This window comes from Camelus dromedarius, chromosome 15 (assembly GCF_036321535.1).
Source record: "Camelus dromedarius isolate mCamDro1 chromosome 15, mCamDro1.pat, whole genome shotgun sequence".
NCBI classification, from domain to species: domain Eukaryota; kingdom Metazoa; phylum Chordata; class Mammalia; order Artiodactyla; family Camelidae; genus Camelus; species Camelus dromedarius.
This window is the reverse complement of record NC_087450.1, coordinates 23,836,112-23,857,587: the sequence shown is the minus strand read 5'-3', so window position 1 is coordinate 23,857,587 and position 21,476 is coordinate 23,836,112. Positions and strand designations below refer to the sequence as shown.

Below are 21,476 nucleotides of genomic sequence, written 5' to 3'. Positions count from 1 at the left end.
AAAGGCTGTATATGCCAAAAGAGTAAGTGCTCTTTAAGGTTGAAATTTCAAGAATAAATAACTTACCAATTCTCGTCGTTTATCATCATCTGTGGCCTCATCTGTTAATTGTGCAAAAACTTCAGACAAAAACTTCTCATCTTCCTACATGGAAAGAAGTAATTACTATGAAATATTAACAGAAATAAAAAGTTATACTCATTTATATGATTTCATAAATTATAATAAAAGTAGCTGAAAACCTAATAGCAGTTTCAATACGGAACCTAAAATTCCAGGTATACTCAATGTGATAATTTCCAAAACTTCACTACACATTCAATACTGGTTATACAAATATTAATACCTCATTTAACCAGAAACCTCAACTATAAAGAACTCTTTGAAAAACAAAAAACAGATGTCTTAGAGGTCATGCATGAAAATTCTATTTACCTTAACTGAGAGCCTTTCTAGCTCCCTTTCAGAATCTATTTATTTACTCTTAAACATAAATCAAACAAGTTTGAAGATCCCATTGTCAGTCTGTAGCAGATTAAAAAAATGAGAATTACAAATATGGCACAGGAATGGCAGTAAGGAAGACGGATTCTGGCAGTAATAAGATTACAGAGCTTTTTAAAACACAATAACTCATGAAATACAATAATCTAGGGTCAACTGGAGTAGAATCTTACATGTTCGTATGGTCCTCAAGGATATAACTAAATGACAAAATACTACAATAACTGCTTTTCATACTCTTTAACTTTAAGGTATTAAAAGATAGATATGTCTAAGCACTGTTTAAAAACAAACAGAAAAATAAAGTATGTATTGTATGGGGTTTTTTTGTATGATCTTATTTTTAATATAAATGTGTCTAAAGTCTAAAAGGGATAAACATTAAAATGTTTATTGTGTTTATCTTTTGGTGATGGATTATGAGTGATTTTCTTTTTTGTTAATCTATATTTTCCAATTTTCTGTAAGTGTGGACTATTGAATTACAAAGGAAAAACTGACATGAATTTTGAAATTCACTTTAGAGACTTCTATCAAGACCTGCTACAAGAAAGTTATGCTTTTTAGTTTCGGTAATCTTCAAAATTCACTTTTATGAAATAAAATCTGAATTAATTTTAATTAATTAAAGTAGCATGTTCTAAAAATATCTGTAATAGTGATGCCTGCATGGTTGATAATTAATTCAAACCATGACATATAAAAGGCTATAGCTCAAATACCTGCTCTTTTCCTTACTGTGAATCATCCATGAAGTGGTATCAATCCCATAAAGCCTTTCTGAAATAAAGTAGAGGTATATCCGAAAGAGGAAAGAATGAAAAGCACTAGGTATGATTGTGGAGAATATAGTATTCTCTCCCACTAAATATCTTTTGGTGCCATTCAAAGACACAGCATTAGCATAAAACCTTCTCCATTGTTTGACTCAGAATGGTGTTTCTTTTAGTCATTTATTTCACTGATTCCTTCTGGACCTTATATATGGAGGCCTCAACTATGCATCTTCTGAGAGAGTTCAACTGCATATATAATCTTTTACTTATCCCTCAAATCACCTTTTCCAAATACTTTTCATCCAGTATTTTAGGTTTTGGTGAATAAGTCCATGTTTACCTCCACTTAAAGCGTTTATAAATTTTTATCATCCTGCATCTCTCCCAGAGAGATGTCTAAAGATCTTTAACTTTTCCAGAATATTTTCATGGAAAAATAGTTCCAATTCTTTGATAAATGCAATTTCCCATTTAATTGCTTCTTACGTGATTCATTATTTATGTACTGACAGCTAGAACAGCATAAAGTATTACAGAGGCAATTTCAAGTATTACAGTCTGCCTGGTGAATGTTTTCTGATTCCTAGTATTTGTTGTTTTGATTTCTAACATTATTTTTGATAACATTTGACACACTCTGTTCCAATGTACATATTAAGAAAGCAATTGTCTGACAGCTTAAAGCCTATCATAAATATAGTTGGAAAATTTCCCCCTAAATCCCTGGTTTTCCAAGTAATTAAACTAGTCTCTTTAGATCACTTTAGTTTTTCTTTTCCATTTAACAGCTTTTAATAGAACATAATTATTTTAAGTCAAATTGTGTGTCTGCTATTTTGAATAACAAACCCTTACGGGGAAAAGAGGAGCTGCTTCTAAAAAGTCTGAAATCAACCTTTTTTCTTTGCAATAATATAAAAATAGGCACATGTATACAACCAAAATCCAAAACCCAGGACCCATTCACCATTTTGAGAATTATGTAGACACTGGAATTCAGAATTAGAGCAGGCTTTAAGAGATTACCTAGAGATTGCCTAGTCCAATTTTAAATTTCACATCAACATTTGAGATACTTATCCTTAATCATTTCTAGTGTAGGGAGAAGTTAAAACTTCTTGTTCCGAAAGGATTGTAATCTGTAGCTGTCTGGAAATAACCTCACTTTATTAGCTTTTGGGAATTTAACTTATAAAACATTTTTAAGTATATTTCTCAGTTCTGGGCACAAGGGATTTTGATCTGTAATTAGGCAGAAAATTTAGGTTAACTAAAATCTTATGCCCGTATCATGCTTAAGAGAATCTAAACATGTATTAGAGTATATACTAGGAACTGGTGAACACACATCTAATGTCTACCTGGATATCTCAGAGATAGGCTTTAGGAAATGAGCCTTCAAAGGCCAATGGCCATAATCTTGCTTTCTTCTCACATACTGTTGAAAAGAGAATTCAGCATCACTGCTGACACATAAGAGATAACTAAGTGGTAAACCCTAGATAAACAACAGGTAGTTTATAGTATCAGACTATTTCATAAAATGCATCCCATGGGCTAGAAATGAGTAAGAGTTGTTTTATGTAAGTATAGCCTACATAAACAAACCTATGATAAAATATATAAAATGACATACAAAATGTTATATTTATAGATTAGTTTGCAAAATTTATTTTTTAAAGCATAAAAAAGCATTTATGATTTCTTATTATGGATTTGGCAACCCTTCTGAAGTGGTCATTTAAAAGCTACACTTGAGCTTCTGTCACTGGGTCCTCCATATCAACTATGTTGACTATAGGTCTATTTCCAATCCCGAGACTACAGCTGTGTTTCTGTCAGCAAGTGAAATGGCACCCTGAATTATATAGTATAGATTTAAAAAGCGGGTGCCATATATTTTAAGTGGAATCTAATATGTAAGCCCAACTTGCCTCACACTTATTTGAGGACCCCAGAAGGTTTTTATTAAGGGGGTTATGTTTATCAATGTTTATCATATTAAAACTGAGACATTCAAAAACATTAATTCATTAAAACATAAACTATTATATGTTTGTGTAAAATTTTTTATAAGCAACTATAGGACCCCAAATTTAAAAAATTTAGAAAGACGGTTGTCTTTGTTTTACATTTTTGCAAATCTCTTTAATGTTTAGCTTAACAGAAGACATCTAGATCCTCATGTCTTCTTCAGCATTCAGTCTGTTGCAATATGTCGTTTTGGCTGAAGTATATAAAGACTAATACAGCTTCACAGTGACATGAAGTTGGAAGAGGGAAAAATATCACAGACTTCTCTGAAATGGCTTCAGGAACTCCTAAGGTCCACAGATCAGACTTGAGAACCACTAAACTACACTAAATACTATATAGTAGCTGCCCGGTAAACTTAGTGATTGACATGGAAATGACAAAGGCAGCTACGTGGGAACCTATAAGCATAGTATACTATCAAAAGTGAAGTAAAATCTTCAAAATCATGCTCATTACACTGGTAGGGTATATAGGATTAACATGATAAACATGGTATAAAACTCCCATTTTTTACAACTCAAGGAGATAGAATAAAATCAACTTCAAATAGTAAATAATCTGATTAATTATCATTTCCTGAAAATGAATGAGTGTTTCTCAATCCTGGCTGCACATCTGAAATATGTGGGAGCTTCAAGCACACACACTCACACATACCCCCAATAATTCCTAGGTCTCAGAAAATGTAATAAAAGATACTTTCAAAAATAGCTAATTCCGTTCGGGATGATGAAAAAGTTCTGGAAATGGATAGTGGTGATGGCTGCATTAACAGTGTGAGTGTACTTGATGCTATGAATTGCACTCTTAAAAACTGTTAAAATGGTGAATTTTATGTCATGTATATTCTACCACAATTTTTTAAATGCAAAAAAACTGAAAAGTTAAAAAAAAACCCAGCTGCATAAGACATTTAAAAATATAAAAGCTAACATTAAGAAATGATTCTTCTGCAGAAAACCATGAGATAAAGCCCTATTTTCTATGGTTGATAGTATGTTAAAAGTAAACAAAAGAAATCTTTCAAAAAGAAGGAATGAACACCAGCTTTAACTATTAATGGAACTAGGTATCTGAAAACAGAGTTGTGAAGAACACCTTAGTTTTCTTACCTGCAACATGCTGACTATCTCAACTTTGTTGAAGAAAATAAAAGATGTAAGAGTAGAAAGAAAATTCTCTTCAAAAACTGATGGCGTAGGCAAAATGATGTCCTGAATGTACTGTACCCTGTAAGTCTGATGTATTTTTTGCCTTAGTTCAGAATCTGTTATTGGAATAACTTCCTTAAACTTTGCAGTTTTGGTCAAGAATTCTCTGTGCCTTTTTGGCTGAGCCAAAGCAGGGTCATATTCAAGGCATCCCACGACATCCATGATACACTCATCAGAAAACATTACCTCAAACAGAGTTGCCTTATTTAGGAATAAGATTCCTCTAATAATTTCATATAAATGGTGTAAGCCTTCAGTGTTTTCTAGGTTCTCACAAGCTTGGAACAGCTGCAGTAGTTTTTTAATATAGCCTTCATTTTCCAAGGCCAGAGCCAGCTTTTCCCTACGGATAGGTGAGGAGAGAACTGAGGTAACTAAGTCAGCAATCTCTTCAAGTTTATTGAGTTCACATGTGGGCAGGTCAATCAGATGACTTGTTTCAGGCATTTCTTCAAATCTTTCTTCTTCTGATTCATCAATGAGATCCTGTGTGACTTCCACAGATGGATCCTTACCTTGAACCTAAAAATACCCAAGTACAGCTGGTTATCTTAAAATACAAAAGAATTCAAAATTTTGGAAATCAAATCACTGACCATTGAATTTAAGTAAAAATATCTTTCAAGGAATCAATACTAGTACAGTAGTTGCTAATCAAAAGTGAAGTCCAGAGGGGGAAAATACACCTAGTTTAGAGTCAATTATTTGAGTCTTGAGTTACTGATTGCAAATGGTTTCACCCCTAAATTTCCCAATTTATAACTTGAGGTTAACTGTGATCCCTAATAATCTGAATATTTCAGCTAATGTTAAGTAGGTTTGATGTTAAATTATGTAATAATCACATGTAGCTGTTTAATAACTTCAATATACCTAGTAATTCTGAATTTTGCAGCAAGTAACTTCTGTTCGTCCCCAAAATCATTATGTATGACTTAACTGCACCATCATACTGGCTTAACAAGGATACTACTAAATTCAAACCAAGTTAAAGCCCAACTCCTCGTACATTCAAGAGTATTCAGTATCTTGCAGTAACATGGTAAAAAAGAATATAAAAACAAATATATGTATGTTCATGGATGACTGAAGCATTATGCTGTACACTGGAAATTGATACGACACTGTAAACGGATTAGACTTCAATAAAAAATATATATACACAAAAGAAAGTAAGATTTCCTCAAAATACTTTTGAAATTCACTTTTGGAAAAATATTTGCTTTTGCTATGAGCCTGAAACTGCTCTAATAAATAAAGTCTATTCTAGTATAGTACTGATTGGGTAGTAAAAAATTAACCTGGTAGACCAGCGGAGTGGCCAAATCTAATGTCCCTTTCAAAGGTGGAAAAGTTTGGGTAAAAATCAATGACAAATGGAAAGGAGAAATGGTAACAGAGGGCAAAGAAATAAATTGTTAATGTAATGAGGGACATCCAGTATTAACATGGCGTCTTATGAAAGGCTCAGAGCAAGAGATGATATTCTCTTAGTTCAATTATACCAAAGCCATGTTTGCCAAGTCCACCACTGCTCTGGGGACTCAACAAGGTTGAATGGAAGCCTGTAAATCAACCTGATAACTGACACCACCCCGGGGGACATTTTGTCATACAACATGAATTGGACAAACTGCTAATGACTGAATGGGATTCTAGTAACATGCCAGTATCTATTGACTCTTACTTTTTAGGTTACCTCCACTACCATACCACGATATGGTATAACGCTGCCACTATTAATCCAGTTACCTTATGTACATGAGCCTTCTTATGCTGATACCGATACTGATGATCAAATGTATTAGGAGACTGAATTAAAGCCTCCTCAGCATGTAATAATGATAGAAAATGACCAGCATGAGGAAGAAGTGGACTCTGTTAGAACACCATCAGCTAACTTCTATACTAAAGAGTTCCACACAAGTTCACCAAAAGGTACAAATTATAGTAGGTCAAGGAGGGAAATGGGTAATGAAAACAGTGCAAAAATATAAAAAGTAAATCATGGCTTTATACAACAGACTGTTTCTTTAAATCTACCCGTAGTTCAGACTGGCTCCTCCAAATGTTAGATGTATTCATATTGATACTATTATATATCATATAAATGCTACACTAAATTCAGATGCTTAGACAAATATGATCATTTTGCTGTAAGGGCTGGCCTTTTCAGTAAAGGATTATTATTGCCCCAAGAAAGGTTTGGACCTTGCCTAGCTCCTAAGAGGTAACCTCTAAGCACTTTGAATATCCTGTCTGGGAAAAGTGTTTTTATCTGGGGGGTCTTAGGCTATGCCACATACCCGTGTGGATAACTCTATGGTTTATGGTGGAGGTCTTAGGCCACACAATACCAGCTCAACCTCTGGGAGTGTTGGAAACTAACGTCAACCACATGGGCAGTCAGCCTGCTTTTATGACTAACCCCCAGTGAAAATGCTGGGCACAAAGGTTTGTGTAAGCGTCCCTGGTCAGCAATGCTCTGTACATGTTGCCACCCATCACTGCTAGGAGAACTAAGTGATATTAGCATGACTATCCTGATAGAAAAAACTAGGTATGGATGCGTGAAACTCTTCCAGACTCTGCCTTATGTGCCTTTTCCCAATGGTCAGTTCGCTGTAATAAAATGGAACCATGAATATAACAGCTTTGTGTAGTTTTGTGAGTCTTTCTAGTGAATTAGGGAAACTGAGAGTGGTCTTGGGGACTTTCTGAACTGCATGAGTGGAAAGAGGAAAAACAAATTTCAGCAAAAAGTTCTAGGACAAATGCACAAAGTCTTTAAAAAAAATATATATCCAAGAACATATATTAAACAGTAGGTGCTGAGCTGTGGGCAGAGGAAAATTGGGGCAAGGTATAACTGAATGTGCTAATCACTGGAAAATATTATCTACCATATAAATTTACGTTCTAGAAGACACATAATTCAACACCCTAGTTCTAAATAAGATGTTTGTCTTCTATTTTATTTATTCATTCTTCAAATATACACTGAGTACATACGGAATGTGTTCCAGTTGCCATGCTGATATTGGAGGGAGAAAACAAAACATGCTTCAGAAATTTATCATAAAAAGGTTAGTTTTTATATAATACTATTAATAGTCTGAACAGCCTTATAAATATTATGGTATATCTTTTATTTTGAAAGTATTGCATATTTCAGTATGTTTTCATTGTTACCATAGACCATTTTCGCCCTATTTCATGGATGAACGCATGATTCAAGTTTATTGAATAAAGAACAGAACAGCAAATATTTATGGACTGCATATGTATAAGTCTGAAATAGAGGTCATTTTTTTAGATCTTACATCTCACTTTACAGAGACTTTGCAAACACAAAATTTAATCTCAATCCTTGGAGAGCACATGAGAAAAAAAGAGAATCTTCTTGACATCACTACCCACAGGTTTAAAAAAGGACAAAACACAAAGGTGAAATATTAATAAAATAATCTGGATTATATTCTTATTATATTCTTATTCTATATAATAATTTATACTAATAATGCTCTAGCAATACATGATACATACATAGGAACATAGGAAGTAGGAAAGAAACAAATCATCTATTTCTAGTTAAGAAAAATTTAGTGATCTAGAGCCATATGTCAAATAAGCTTTATTGGAAATGATAAGGTTCATACTACACTTTTGTGGGCTACTCTATTAGTCTGTGTGGCACTGTTACTGGGAGGACAGAGGGGAAAAAAATGACTGTTGTCAGATGCATAAAACTAACTCAAGAACCTTTAGTGATAAGAATTCCTAGAGGGAAAGCTGATTTAAGTGAAAATGACAATAGTAAAAAAAACCCAACTATAATAGATTACACTAAGCAACCACTGAAACATGGTGATCTCCATCTATAGAAATTGGTAATTAAAAATGAATGTTGTGATTAATTTAAAATTCCAGCTACCAACTGACACAGCCTTGATTTGCTCAAGGAAACACAAGTACTAAATGTGATGTGGTACCCTGAATGGGATTCTGAAACAGAAAAAGGACACTGGTTTTAAGCAGAGGAAATCTGAATAAATTTAGCTAATAATAATGCATAAATAATAATACATAATAATGTATGAATATTAGTTCATTAATTATGACCAATGTATCATACTAGTATAAGATGCTAATAATAGGGGAAACTGTGAGAGGTGTGTATATAAACTCGGCATTTTCTACTCATATTTTCCATAAATCTAAAACTTCTAAAAAATTCATTAAAAAAAATTCGTTACCCCAAGAGTTACCACCTATCCTGCTATATTATAACTTCCTTATGAGTTGAAGTCATGAGCACTTTTGATTTAGTGTCTGCCACATAGTTATATTCATAAACATTAAGCAAACAGGTGACCAAATATTAAAGAAAAATCTAAAAGCCTTAGAATATAATTATTTAATCTTCTTTTGGTTTTTAAAAGATCTTGATATTTTGCAGGGCATTAATTATGAATACATGCTGTCAAAACCTAAAATGGTATGACAAAATTATAACTAAAAAAATTTTAAGTAAAAAATTTTGATGTAGAACATAAAGGACATTTCCAGGTTAGGTTATCAAACTCTCACATGAAGATAGTATCTCTCCACATTTTAATTACACATCTTTTAGGTAAAATGAAAAAAATCAAGAATGCATACAAACTTAAGTTAAGTATTTTTAAAATAACCTTACCTGACAAATTTTTTCCCAGATCTCATCACAACCAGCTTTTTCCTGAAAACTTAGTGCCAGATCATAGTTTTCAGCTTCTGACCAAACAATTAATGTATCCTGTTTAAAAATAAAGATTTCTGTATCATCACACTAGAAAAGAAATAACTACAAAGTATAAATAAAGGGGGAGGGCAATAGCTCAATGGCAGACCGTGTGCTTAGAATGCACAAGGTTCTGTATTCAATCCTTAGTACCTCCATTAAAATTTTTTTAAAAAATAAATAAATACAGGGGAGGAGGGCTTAAAAAAGTATAAATAAAAATCAGTAGGACAGGAAACAGCATAACAATGCCCTCTGATAAGCGCAATTAAGATACACTCAGATGATATCATATAGCTGTATTTTGTTATCCTTTGAAACTTTAGTTAATATACTGGCAATGAAATCATAGCTTTGGTACTAAAAATGACACTAATTTTCTGCAACAACAAAAAAAAATTAAAATATGTTAGCAGGCTCTAGCTTATGTTACCAAGATAATGTTTAATTGGAAGTCTGGGATTTTTGGCCAAAATATCATGTAGACATTCTAATCATCTACTTCCTACTGTTTCCAGAGTCAGCTGTTCCACTCACTACCTACCTACCACCTATCAGTTTATTTTTTTGTTTAAGCTGGTTGTCAACTGGTTACAAGTAGGCTAACTAACAGCTGAAAATATTAAGGTTTACCCCTTTCTATTTTTGCTTTTTTCTTTTTTAAATCTGGGAAAGCCTTCAGTATATTAAGAATGCAAAAATGACATGAAAATACTTGCTCTATCTGTGTTACCAATAAGATGGCAGAAATATTAAGAACCCCAGGTTCAGGTAAGTACTTGTCTAGGATGTCCTTCGTTATATCCCTCCCGAAAGGTTAGTTATGCTTTTAGGGGGAAGCTGTCAATTCCCTTATTAAAAATTAAGGTTTGGTTTCAGTTTAAAATACACACGTTTAAACACTAAGATCACTATACAACACTCAAATGAAATGGACTACTTTTTAAGGATATATAATAATGAAAGTTTAATATGGCTAAAACTTTGATTTTTAAAAAATGCTCATTTGAGTTTATATCCTAATTATCAAAAATATAATCTATAAAACCTTATATTTAATATAAGGTTCAGCTGACTAGTACTTACAAATATTATGACCTTATATTAAAAAATATAAAACTAAAAGTGAGCCCCAGATTAATAAAGACAAAGTCTTCAAAAGGAAGACATTTCAAAACTTTAGTAGCTCTAACCAGTAAGTGAAAAATATCCTTTATTTAATCCAGGCCTCAGATTAATACCTATTTGCTGTGTGATCAGGTAAGAACACTGAAAATCTGTGTTCTAGCTTCTGGCTGGCCATGCTTCTTGGGAGATTTGCCACCAACTAGTCTAAATTACTCTTCCATTTAAAAACCTTCAATGGCTCCCACCATCTACAGAAGAGGTTTTGAAACCTTTTTGAAAAACTAGCAGAACTCTTTTTACACACAAAATTTTACTAAGAATCAATATGCTAAAAAAAAAAAAAAAAAAAAAGATAAAAACAAAGCTATTCTGGTTAAAGCACTAGGGCACTTAGGTTCTGTGTTCTTTCCTCAGTTTGAGTTGTCTTCTTAGAGCTACCCTCAAAACAGCTTCATGAACAGTGATCTCCAAGATTTTTTTTTTACAGTAGTATTAGTATAGCCATACTTTATAAACCACACAAATAAAAAGGCTAATATAAAGAATTAAATAAGCAATATTTTGACATGTTTAAACTGTAATGACTCTATACTATTAATAGAATTTTAAGATCCAACATACACTTAGGGCACAGTACAACCCATAAATGACAGTAGATACAAATCTGTATTTAATGTCATCTTTTTAACAATTCTGAATTTTTTGGGAAGGGCAACTTCTTGTAAGATGTATTTTATCACTATTTCTGCTTTGTCACTTGGCCAACAGACAGATTACACTAGGAGTGGAAATGTCAGTTTGACGATTATCTTGTAAACTTATGCTTATGTTATTATTTTCAACCCTTTTTAATGAATGAAATCTAAAGCTCTTTATCCAGGCATCCAAAGCCCTTTCCATTTTCATTCCAATCTACCTTCTGAGGGAAAGCAACAGAAGTAGGCAATAAAACTAAAACTAAATAGGATTTATATTCAGAACCCCTTTTTAATGCAGAGAGGACTGACCTTGGGAGATAGTTAAAAATATAGATCCCCATGTCTCTCCCCTGGGTACAGGTCTGGAATGAAACCCAAGAATCCTTATTTTAACAAGGGTTCCAGCTAATTCTTCGGACAAGTCAAATTTGAGAAGTGTTATCTCTAATTGGGTAACCAAGGATAGGGAAGTGCCATCAGAGTAGGCACCTTCCACCTCTATGTACCTACCCCAAATGACAAATCCCATCCTTCCTTCTCCCCCTCCCCACACCCCACTGTCTCAGTAAAAAAAAATACCCATACGAACTCCTTAGAACTGCTTATTCCAAGGGTCAGAGTTAAGTTCCTAGGTGACAGAGTACAGAGCTTGCACAAGAATATTTAAAACAGAATGAGAAGCGTCAAATGGCAGGATTTCCTACATATCCAAAAAGCTTAGATACAGTCAAGCTCAATTTTTCATGGTAAAGTCTGTTTTCAACCACTGTACTTTGTGGTATTACATTTTTTCCTCATTTGTGTGTGGCACATACATCTCTGGGGTGTTGTTAATGTCTCTGTTTAAACCAAGGGAAGCTTAGAGTTCTCCTCTACTAACTAAAACACTTAATCACCACTACGTCCCTATGGAAATCAGATTTAAAATGAACTTGTGGGGAGAACAGAAAAAATCAGTTATATTTGGTCTGGTCCTTTAAAAAAAAAAAGAAAAGAAAAGGTGATTATGTACAAGCCTAGAATGGAAGTAAGACATGAACTGGAGAAACTTGACAATTTAGCTGAATCTGGTTTGCACAATGTAGTTTTGTATGAGAAATGATTATCTGCAATCTCATATATTAAAAACAGTCTTGAGTAGAATACCATTTAGGTCAGAGGTTCTTAATCCAGGGTCTAAACACATCTTAAACTTTTTATCTAAAACTTGGTGCATAATATCTTCCTTGGGGAAGAAGTCTCTAATTTTAATACATTCACAAAGGAATCTGTGACACATTTTAAAGGATCTAACAAGCCGATTATGTGTTTCATTTTTCCTCCTTGGTACTGATCCACTTCATTAACATAAATAAAATCTAATCATGAAGTATTTGAGATCTTACTGCTTGCTAGACTAAGCCTATGACTTAATGCCTAATGACTCTGACAAAATTTAATACAGAAAAGCTGAAGTTTTTCAAAAGGAATACTTATTTTTTAAAAAAGGAAATAGAAATATCAGATTTATAGAATTCAATGCACAGGTTCAAAAACCAATTTAAAAGTCTGAAAATGAGTAAGATTAACCAGACAAATAATACAGCATCTCTCTAGTAGTTCCTAATAGCAGATGACCTAAACTTTTTCTGAGGTAGATTTTTAAAATACAGTGTGGTACATAACATACAGTTCAAGACAAATATGGTGATACTACTTACCAACAGCAGGATACCAAAGTCTGTGATATATTTGAATTAGAAACTGGGAGCACCAATGAAAGTTTCACTGTCCACTATTTCACTTACTTTCAGTAAAGTATTTAACCTTTTTCCTTCCACAATGGAAAAGAGAAAATATTCCCCACATGAGGATCATTATAAGATTACTATGAATACAGTTATCTTATTGAGCTTATGTATCAGGTACTGTGCTAAAGCATTTTTCATACATTAATTCACAACTATTATATGAGGTAGATAGTATCTCCATTTAAAAAATGAGGTTCAGAGAAAATTTGCTCAAAACCACATAACTAGAAATAATGGAATTTAAAAACTAAAGCATACCCAATCCAACACTAAGCCCATGTTCCTGTTAGTATGCCCCATAAGAAATGTGAACAAATTCTAAAGGACAGCAATGTTCTTAACAACTTGCTTCCCAAGCGTCTCCTCTGTGGCATTGTAAGAAATAAGAAGGATCCTAAATAAGAAACACCTCTCTCCATCTGATTCCCAAAGATCCCTCCTTGGCTCCATTCTAGACCACTACTCAGAACACATCTCTACCAATCACTCTTTCCCATGTTTCCAACCTAATGATTCATGTCCTCTACTTGTACACCAGACCTATAGTTCAAAGTGCAGAGTGGACTCTACTTATTACAAATTCATGCTGTTATTTAATGTAGCATTCAAAATTGTATAAATCTCTTTTCCTCTCATATTCATAAGTCCATTCCCCACAATGGCTCTCAGGTTAAATGTTAAATCCCAACATCCTCAATTTTACTGGATGATTTTGCCAATTAAGAGATAGATACAATAAGATCAGATCATTTTCATCTCTACCTTCATCTCAGTGGACATTTCTCCGAACAAAGCTTAGAATATTTTCAATCTTTCTCTTGGCAGGATATTAAACAGCATTTGCTGACTGACTGGGCCTTCTTTCTTTACCAAAATTATGTTCTCCCTTGGTCTGCAGACAACACACTTTCCTGATTCTCTACTCTTGCTCATTATTTATTCTTCTTCTTCACTGGGTCTTTCTTCCTGATTACCAAACACTAGTCCAGCAGCATGCCCCATCAATTCTAGCTTCAATATATACCTCAAATCTATCCATTTCTACTGCCATCACCTTAACCCAATTCAACATTATCTCTAGCTTGGACTATGCTGCATCTCTCAACCAGTCTCCCAGTCACTGCCTCTCTTCAAGTCTACAAACTGATGTTACTATATTGAATTATGTCATTTCTATGCTGAAAACTCTTCAAAAGCTTTCAACTGAACTTTGAAAACCCAAACTAATGATAGTGACCAATCCACAAGCAGCACTCAACCAAGTATTGCTGGCTGAATGAATAAATGTGGACTCAATCTTAAACTCTGTTCTTTTCTCAATTTATAGCTACTCTCTCAAAGGAGATCTCTTGCAGCTTAAAGTAGCATTTAATGATTCTCAAATTATAATCTCCTGCACCAAACTCTCATTCTATCACTAGTCCCAGGCACTCAGTTCTAAGACCTTCCCATTTATTTCACTCACTTCAAAGCCTAAATGAAAAAAAGGCACAGAACAATACATAGTACACTACTATTTATGTCAATAAAAGGGACAATATATGTGTGTGTGTGTGTATATATATGTGTGTGCGTGTATATATATATATAATATATATATATATATATTATATATATAATTGCATGCGTGTTTGTTTACATGTGCATTAAACTCTAGCAAAATATATACAAAACTGGTAACCCTGGTGACCTCTAGCAAGTGAAACTGCACGGACAGAGTCCAGGATGGGACAGAGACTTCACAAATTCCTTCCGAATTTTTAATTATGTGAATGTACTGCCTATTTGAAATACAGAGCTTTTTAAATTTTTATTTGTTGATTTTTTAAAATAAACAAGCCTCTAACCAAATGATTAATATAAACCTGCTTTCTTCTCAACTTCCTGATTTCTGGAGAGAACCATCATTTTCCTGGCCTCAAGACTCAAAAACACTACTAGTGACCTTTGATTCCTTCTCTTTCATATTTAATCATTCAACAAATCATCCAACACTTTCTTAAAAATATACTGGAGTTCTTTCCCTTCTTTTCAATTCAATTTACTATGCTGGAACAGACTTTCATTTTCTTGTATCTGAATTATTGCAAAAGGTCTTGCTACCTAAAGATCTTCTGTTTCCCTCCCTACTCTCAACTCATTATTCATGACATTGCCACACCAGCTTCCTAAACAGTATCAGTTTCACGTAGGCTCCTACTGAAGAAGCCATAATGGCTCCCTTTTGTTTAGCAAACCAAGCTTTCAAATAAGAAAACTCTGCTGCATATAGGCTTAATATCTTTTGTGTCAGGTGTACTATTTCCTTCCATATCACAGTACCTTCAGCAGACACCACCAAAAAGAGTGAAGTTTTCTCAGTGATTTTGGCTCAAATAAATCTCTGCTTTCTCTAATTTTCTATTGACCACGTCTGTGGAATAAAGTTGCTTTTCACAGTATTTTGTGTTGGTGCATACCTGCTGTATAATCTCAGTTAAGAAACAACCTTTCTATGCCTTAGTTGCCTTATCCATGAAATGCTTTCGTGGGCTTTTGATGAGGACTGGGTTAAAACACTTTATTAGCTATTTTATTACTATTCTGTAATTGTTTCACTTGTTATGTCTTGCCTCCCAATAAAACCCAGAATGAGGATTTCCTTATACATCTCTCCTAAAGCCAATTAACACACAATTGTTAAATATAAAAGGTATACACCCTATGTTACTGCTTTTGATTTAGTCCAGATCAGTGGGATTGACTCTAAATAACTTAAAAAATTTTGACACATGTATCAGTCACTTTATGTTCCACTGTATAATCATTCTCTTCTCTCCCCAACGTGTTTATTTAAATACTTTGCAAGTTTATTTGTTCCTTTAAGGTAAATATATCTTCTTCCCACTAACTACTTCAATATTGCCCCCAGTAAACAGGAAAGTGATGTAAATCAGTGATTACCTATTGATACTGAGTCAATAACATCCAACTCAATTCATTTTAATTTATTTTGAGCCTGCAATTCAGTACTTTGCTTTTGGAAAACAAAACAATGTATTTTGAGCCCATATTTCAGTACTTAGCTTATATTAGAACTGTAATATTAAAAGAAGAATGTTAAACATTCCTCTCAGATTTTATTCAATGCACTTTAATGTAGCAAAATATCTTATAAACTGAACATCTCATTAACTCATTCAAGTTTTTTTTTCAATTGAAAACTCAATAATGATCAATTCAATTCATATAAATTTTGGAAATAAGTAATTTTCTAGACTACTGAAAAAAAAGGTAATTCTAATGAACACAGAAAAAAGTGTTTGCAAATCCCAATTTGTGTAACCTGGTAAAAAGTGCAAATAACAAGATTTTGGTGAAAATACAGAAACTATTATCTATTACAAAGAAACTAAGTTTAACATAACCCCTATATGGCTCTTTGATTTCTATTAGAAAAGTGCACTCAACTTAAAAATAAAGAAAATAAAACAAGTGACCCCATTTACACAGGTTTTTCATTCTTATATACAGTTTTTCATAGTAGTCTCATTGCCATATTCTTCTTATACTTTAATGTTATTTAGTAAAAGTACTTCAATTAGAAAAAAAAATTTTAAAGCCCTAGTAGTATATTATTTAAATGTGACTAATTACACAAAACATTTTCCCAATGGCATACATTTTTTAAGAAAAGTTTTCTTTCCTCCAATATTTAAATTTTTAAGCAGAGTAAAATTATGTTCCAAAGTTTCTAAAAATATTCACAGAACCATTGTGTAATTCTGGACTAATGTTGGGGGACCATTTTATACACAAAACTCTGCCATAATGTGATCTTTCCAACTGTAAGAACAACTAAAGGATTTTGTATACAATTTGAGAAGAATCTGTAACATAACTAATTTGTGGGGTGTCACACTTAACACAGTTCCTAAGAATTTTATACTCATGCAGGTAGGAAAAAAATGATTACAGAATATTAACATTTCTTCCCCCAAGAAACAAGCAAATAAAAAACAAATGAAAAATGGCTATCTGGTAAAAGTCAGTACAAAGAGAGTAACCACCTGCCTGGCTTACTTAGAAATTAAATGTACTTAAATATCTACCTTAAAACATCTAAGTTACAGAAAATGTCTTCAGGTATTCAAATCAGGACAATGTTTAATTTGATTATCCATCAAAAAAGACATTATTTTCTAAGCAGAGAAAAAAACTTAATTGAATATTGAAAAATTTAAAAATATTTCAAAGACTGATCAAGAATGTATTGTATACACACACACAAAAACTGCTTAACAGTAAGACTTTTACTAATAATGCATTGTGCAATAGACGTAATTTCATTCCTCCAACTGTGAAGTATTTGTTTCTGGGCATCCCAATTTTCACTGACTTTGAAAAAAGTAGGCATTGATGTAAATATAATTCCCAAATAATTTCTTTTCCTTCAAAAATCTCTGCCGTATTTACTTTACACACACACAAAAAACCTGGAAGTAATCCAAATGTCTAACAATAGGTGTATATCGTACATCAGAATACTATACAGTTCAAAAAAAACCCAACTAGATCTACATTGTTAACATGAGCAAATCTTCAAAATAACGTTGAGTGAAAAATGAAAGTTGCAGAATACATGTAAGAATACGAGATCAATCGTGTAAAGTTTAAAAACACATAAGACTACATATTATTTATGAATACATACATGTGCAGAAAAGGTATAAAAGCATGTACAGAAATAATACACATCAACTTCAGAATAGTGGTTACCTACAGGGAGGATGGAGAATGGATAGAACAAGACAGGTACAAAGGGGGTTATAACTCTATCCACAATGTTCCACGTTACAAAAAGATTTGAAACAAATATGGCATAATGTTAACATTGTTAAATTTGGTGGTGTTACACAGAGACTCACTGTATTATTCTCTGTACTTTTCAATTTTGAAATCTTCCATAATAAAAATGAAAACATTCACAGAATAAAGGTTGAATCACTGCTGCCATTTCCAGATTAGGTAATTAGGCACACTAAAACACAACACAGGTTTTCTTTCCCAAATAAGACAATAAATATTAACAGAAAACATTACATCATCGGCAGTGTACACTTTCATCATCCATTAACTATTATATTAAAAAATACACAAAGAACAGAATTTAAATGCTTCTACTTCAAAATCTTTACCTCTGAATGAGTCAAAGGATCTAATTTCACACCACAAACAGGTTTTCCTTGCTTTAAAGAGGACCCCTTTGAATTTTCTTTTAAGCTATTTCCTTTAAATGTTATTGAGAATAAAGGCTTAGTGAACACAGCACAGAAGATACCTAACTGCAGTTAAATACGGCTAGTGAATGCACTGTATCTTAATACAAACTAACAGTGGCTCAATTCAAAAATAAAAAATGACTGCCAGTACAAACTTTCACTTTTTAGTTTGAAACTTTTAACCTGCAAGGGAAATACGTATGGGCTGTATCTTTGTTTACCAAACATGTTTTTTCTTGTCAGGAAAGCTTTCCCATCTTTGTCAGATTAACACTTCTTTGATCACAGATGAAGTCTTTCAAATTAAAGATAAATAACTACTTGCCTGTTGCTTCTGATATGCAGTGTTTGGATTTATCTTTGATTCCAAGAGTAGTGATCCTGAAAGATAAAGAAGATAATATTTATAAGTTTCAATTTATAAAACCCTGAATAAAACATCAGAATACACATTAAAAAAAAAAACTTTTAATTTTTTCTTCCCCCAGCAAGACATCTGAAGTAATCAAATGTATTCCAATTTACATTTTTCTCTCAAGATCACAGCTTCGTAATTAACTTAGAACACATCATCCTATATACCTTTTAAAGGAAAGAAATCAAAGACCAACATTCAGATCAAGAATATACAGAGACTAGATGACTTATTATAGTTTTATTGAAGTAAAAATTTTAAGGTCTAAATGACCACCTGAAGCCAAATTCTTTTTAACAAAGTTACTTTATTGCATTTCCAGTTTAACAAAACAATTACAAAGGACCACAACAGGGGTCTAAGTACTTAGTATACAAATTACAGAACTGCATTTATCCTTTTCTTCAGAAGAACAAAAGGAAGGACAGATCGTGTAAAAATAAATGCCCATGACTATTTAAAATAAAAGAGAAAGTGCAAGAGTACAAAATATGTCAAGAATAAATCTAAGATTGCTAGTTTTCTTTTATCTGCATGTATCAGTTACTCAAACCGAGGTGTTCAGATTACAATAAGGTGTGTTAAAACTAAGGCTCTACATTTCATAATTTAAAAATACTTTACATATGACTCGTACAATACATCAACGAATACAAATTTACAATCTGCTCTGGTGTCCAAACTTGTTGAGGTTGTAAAGTATCCACTTTTCCATAACACCCTCTACAAAGGTAGCCTGGAGGGATCTCAGACCGAAGATGTCTGTGCCTGTGCGTGCATGTACCGTGGCAACAGTCTGCAATAACCCCAGGAAAAGGTGCTTTTTGGTTTTCCCCAGCACCTGTCGACAGTGGCAACTGGAGCTCGTTGGTAAAATGGGTTAAAAACAACAACAACAACAACAACTCAGAAAATAAAGTTTCACTAAACCTTTTGTAGCAGGAATATAATGGATAAGAAAATAAAGTGGGGAGGGCCTTCAGTACCCTAGAACGAGATCACTACCTTGTCTCGCATTACTTCTCTCCTTCTCTCTCACATTCTTCCCTCTTTAAGAGGCGAGACTGGAGACGAAGGGGTCAAGTGTTTAATAAGGATAGGAGGCGGGGGAAAACGAATCGGCGTCTGACTGAGGGTAAATCCGAGCAAAGTTGTTTTTACCGTACGGAAGTGTAGGCACAGAACCAATGCGCTGTCCCAAGAGGTGATAGTAACGTACCCGGCCCAGGGCCTAAACCCAAAGGCAGTGCCCAAACCGGAGGTACTGGCCACTATCCTACGGTTCCAATAACCTTACCGTCGGACTCTGCCCGAACCAGCAGCGACATCCCCTTGAGCTCCTCCACATAAGTGGAGGAGACGTGCCCGGTGCCTCGGTCGTCCCATTGCCGATCTTCGTTCAGGGTGTAGACCTTCACTCTCCGCCGCGTATCCGACATGGTGGCTGCTGTGCCCACTGCTGCAGCCGCCGCCTCCTCGCTCACCTCGTCCGCGCCCCTCACTCTTGAGAGACGGTAGCGGCGGTGGCGAAAGCAGCGGCGGCTCCGGAGAGGCCTGAGTTCACCATGGCTCCCAAGGTTCAGCCGCGGGAAGAGGCAACAAGAGCCACTGAGACCTTTCAGCCCGAAGTCCCGGTTACCCCTCAGTGCACCCCCGCACACACCCACCCTCCCCGCCCTTTGCCCCCCAGAGCTCGCTCGCTCTCCCACTGCCGCCGCCGCCGCGGTAACTACTACAGATCCGCCATCTTGTAACCCGATTCTCTCTGCCTTTCTCTTCCTCCTCCAGCAGGCTCGTACGGGCTGTCCTAGCAGGGGCTACGGCGGCCGACGAGTCCAACAGGCAACGCCTCCGTTTCTGCACGCGCTTCCCTACCCGACCCAGCTAGACGTTCTCGCGAGGCGGGGTATGGACTGAGGTGGGAGGGCCTAAGTGCGACTTCCTCTCTCTCGGCCCCGCCTGCTGGCGCGGGATCTCGGCTTGGTGGGCGGTTCTCGCGATTTCCCGGTCTCCGCTGGTACCGCGAGATTCCTCTTTGGGCAGGCGGCGAGAGCGAAGTCGTGGATCCGGCTTCGCGCGGTTGCTGGCTGTCGGCGTGTGACGAGCCGTGGGATTTCTGTGGAAAAAACAAAGCGAACCTGGGAGGTACGCATCCCTGGACGGGACTCACCCTGAGCGAAAGGGAGGAAAAATGTGCTCGCACTCTTTAATGGAAGCTCACCTTTTAAGCCTGCGGGAAAAAGATAGCTTAAACGTTTCTGTGAGGACGTTAGGAACTTTGAGCCCTTTAAGGGCACCCTGTAAAACTGAGGTGAAATTCACTTAACATGAAACACCCACTAAAACCCATTTTGGAGTCCGTTACAGTTAAGCATCTCCTCAGGAAAAGTAATGGGTATCCCCAGGCGGTTATAACATCGTACAAAATTGTGTTGACAGTTTCCTATTTCCCGCCAAAGTATTTTACCGTTAGGCTTTTGGTGCCTAGCCGTTGAAAAGCATACTTTCAGCTTCATGAAAATACAGTGCCCTTCGCCTGTTTGTAATCTCGGAAAATAAGTCTTCAGATAAGTTTCGGAAAGTGGCGGGGAGCTACCTTCCTAACACGTCTAGGAGCATTGTTTTGATATTTTTGTTTCTCTTGCTGGCTTTTCTTGCGTTATCTTTCGGGAGGTCATCTGCACTGAATAAGCGGAGGAATTCTCTTGGCACTCACGTTAATTGTCAAACATCACATTAGTTGTTAAATACTGCGCAGTGGATACAAGTCATGTGCTGGGCAGTCGTTTATTTAAATTCCCGTTCGGTCTTAGTAGAATCCTTTTATTCATTTTTAAAGACAGTTTTAGCCTGTTCTCCCACCAGCTCTTTAC

The 21,476-nt window shown here is 34.9% G+C and overlaps 1 protein-coding gene across 4 annotated transcripts in view; it reads right to left on the bottom strand.

Annotated features, from left to right (window-relative positions):
- The window catches only part of PPP4R3B (protein phosphatase 4 regulatory subunit 3B), a 52,422-nt gene extending 31,926 nt beyond the window's left edge, over window positions 1-20,496 (bottom strand). The window contains exons 1-5 of one of the 4 annotated variants that reach the window (XM_031467062.2): window positions 19,901-20,496; window positions 18,514-18,569; window positions 9,228-9,326; window positions 4,430-5,053; window positions 67-144 (exon numbers count right to left, since the gene is read on the bottom strand). In XM_031467062.2, coding sequence (XP_031322922.1) covers window positions 67-144; window positions 4,430-5,053; window positions 9,228-9,326; window positions 18,514-18,569; window positions 19,901-20,042 — 999 coding nt within the window. In that variant the 5' untranslated portion in view covers window positions 20,043-20,496. The remainder of the gene's footprint in view (window positions 1-66; window positions 145-4,429; window positions 5,054-9,227; window positions 9,327-18,513; window positions 18,570-19,900) is intronic. The other 3 variants (XM_064494479.1, XM_010989750.3, XM_031467063.2) reach the window with 3 other exon arrangements.
- Between the last annotated feature and the right edge of the window lie 980 nt (window positions 20,497-21,476).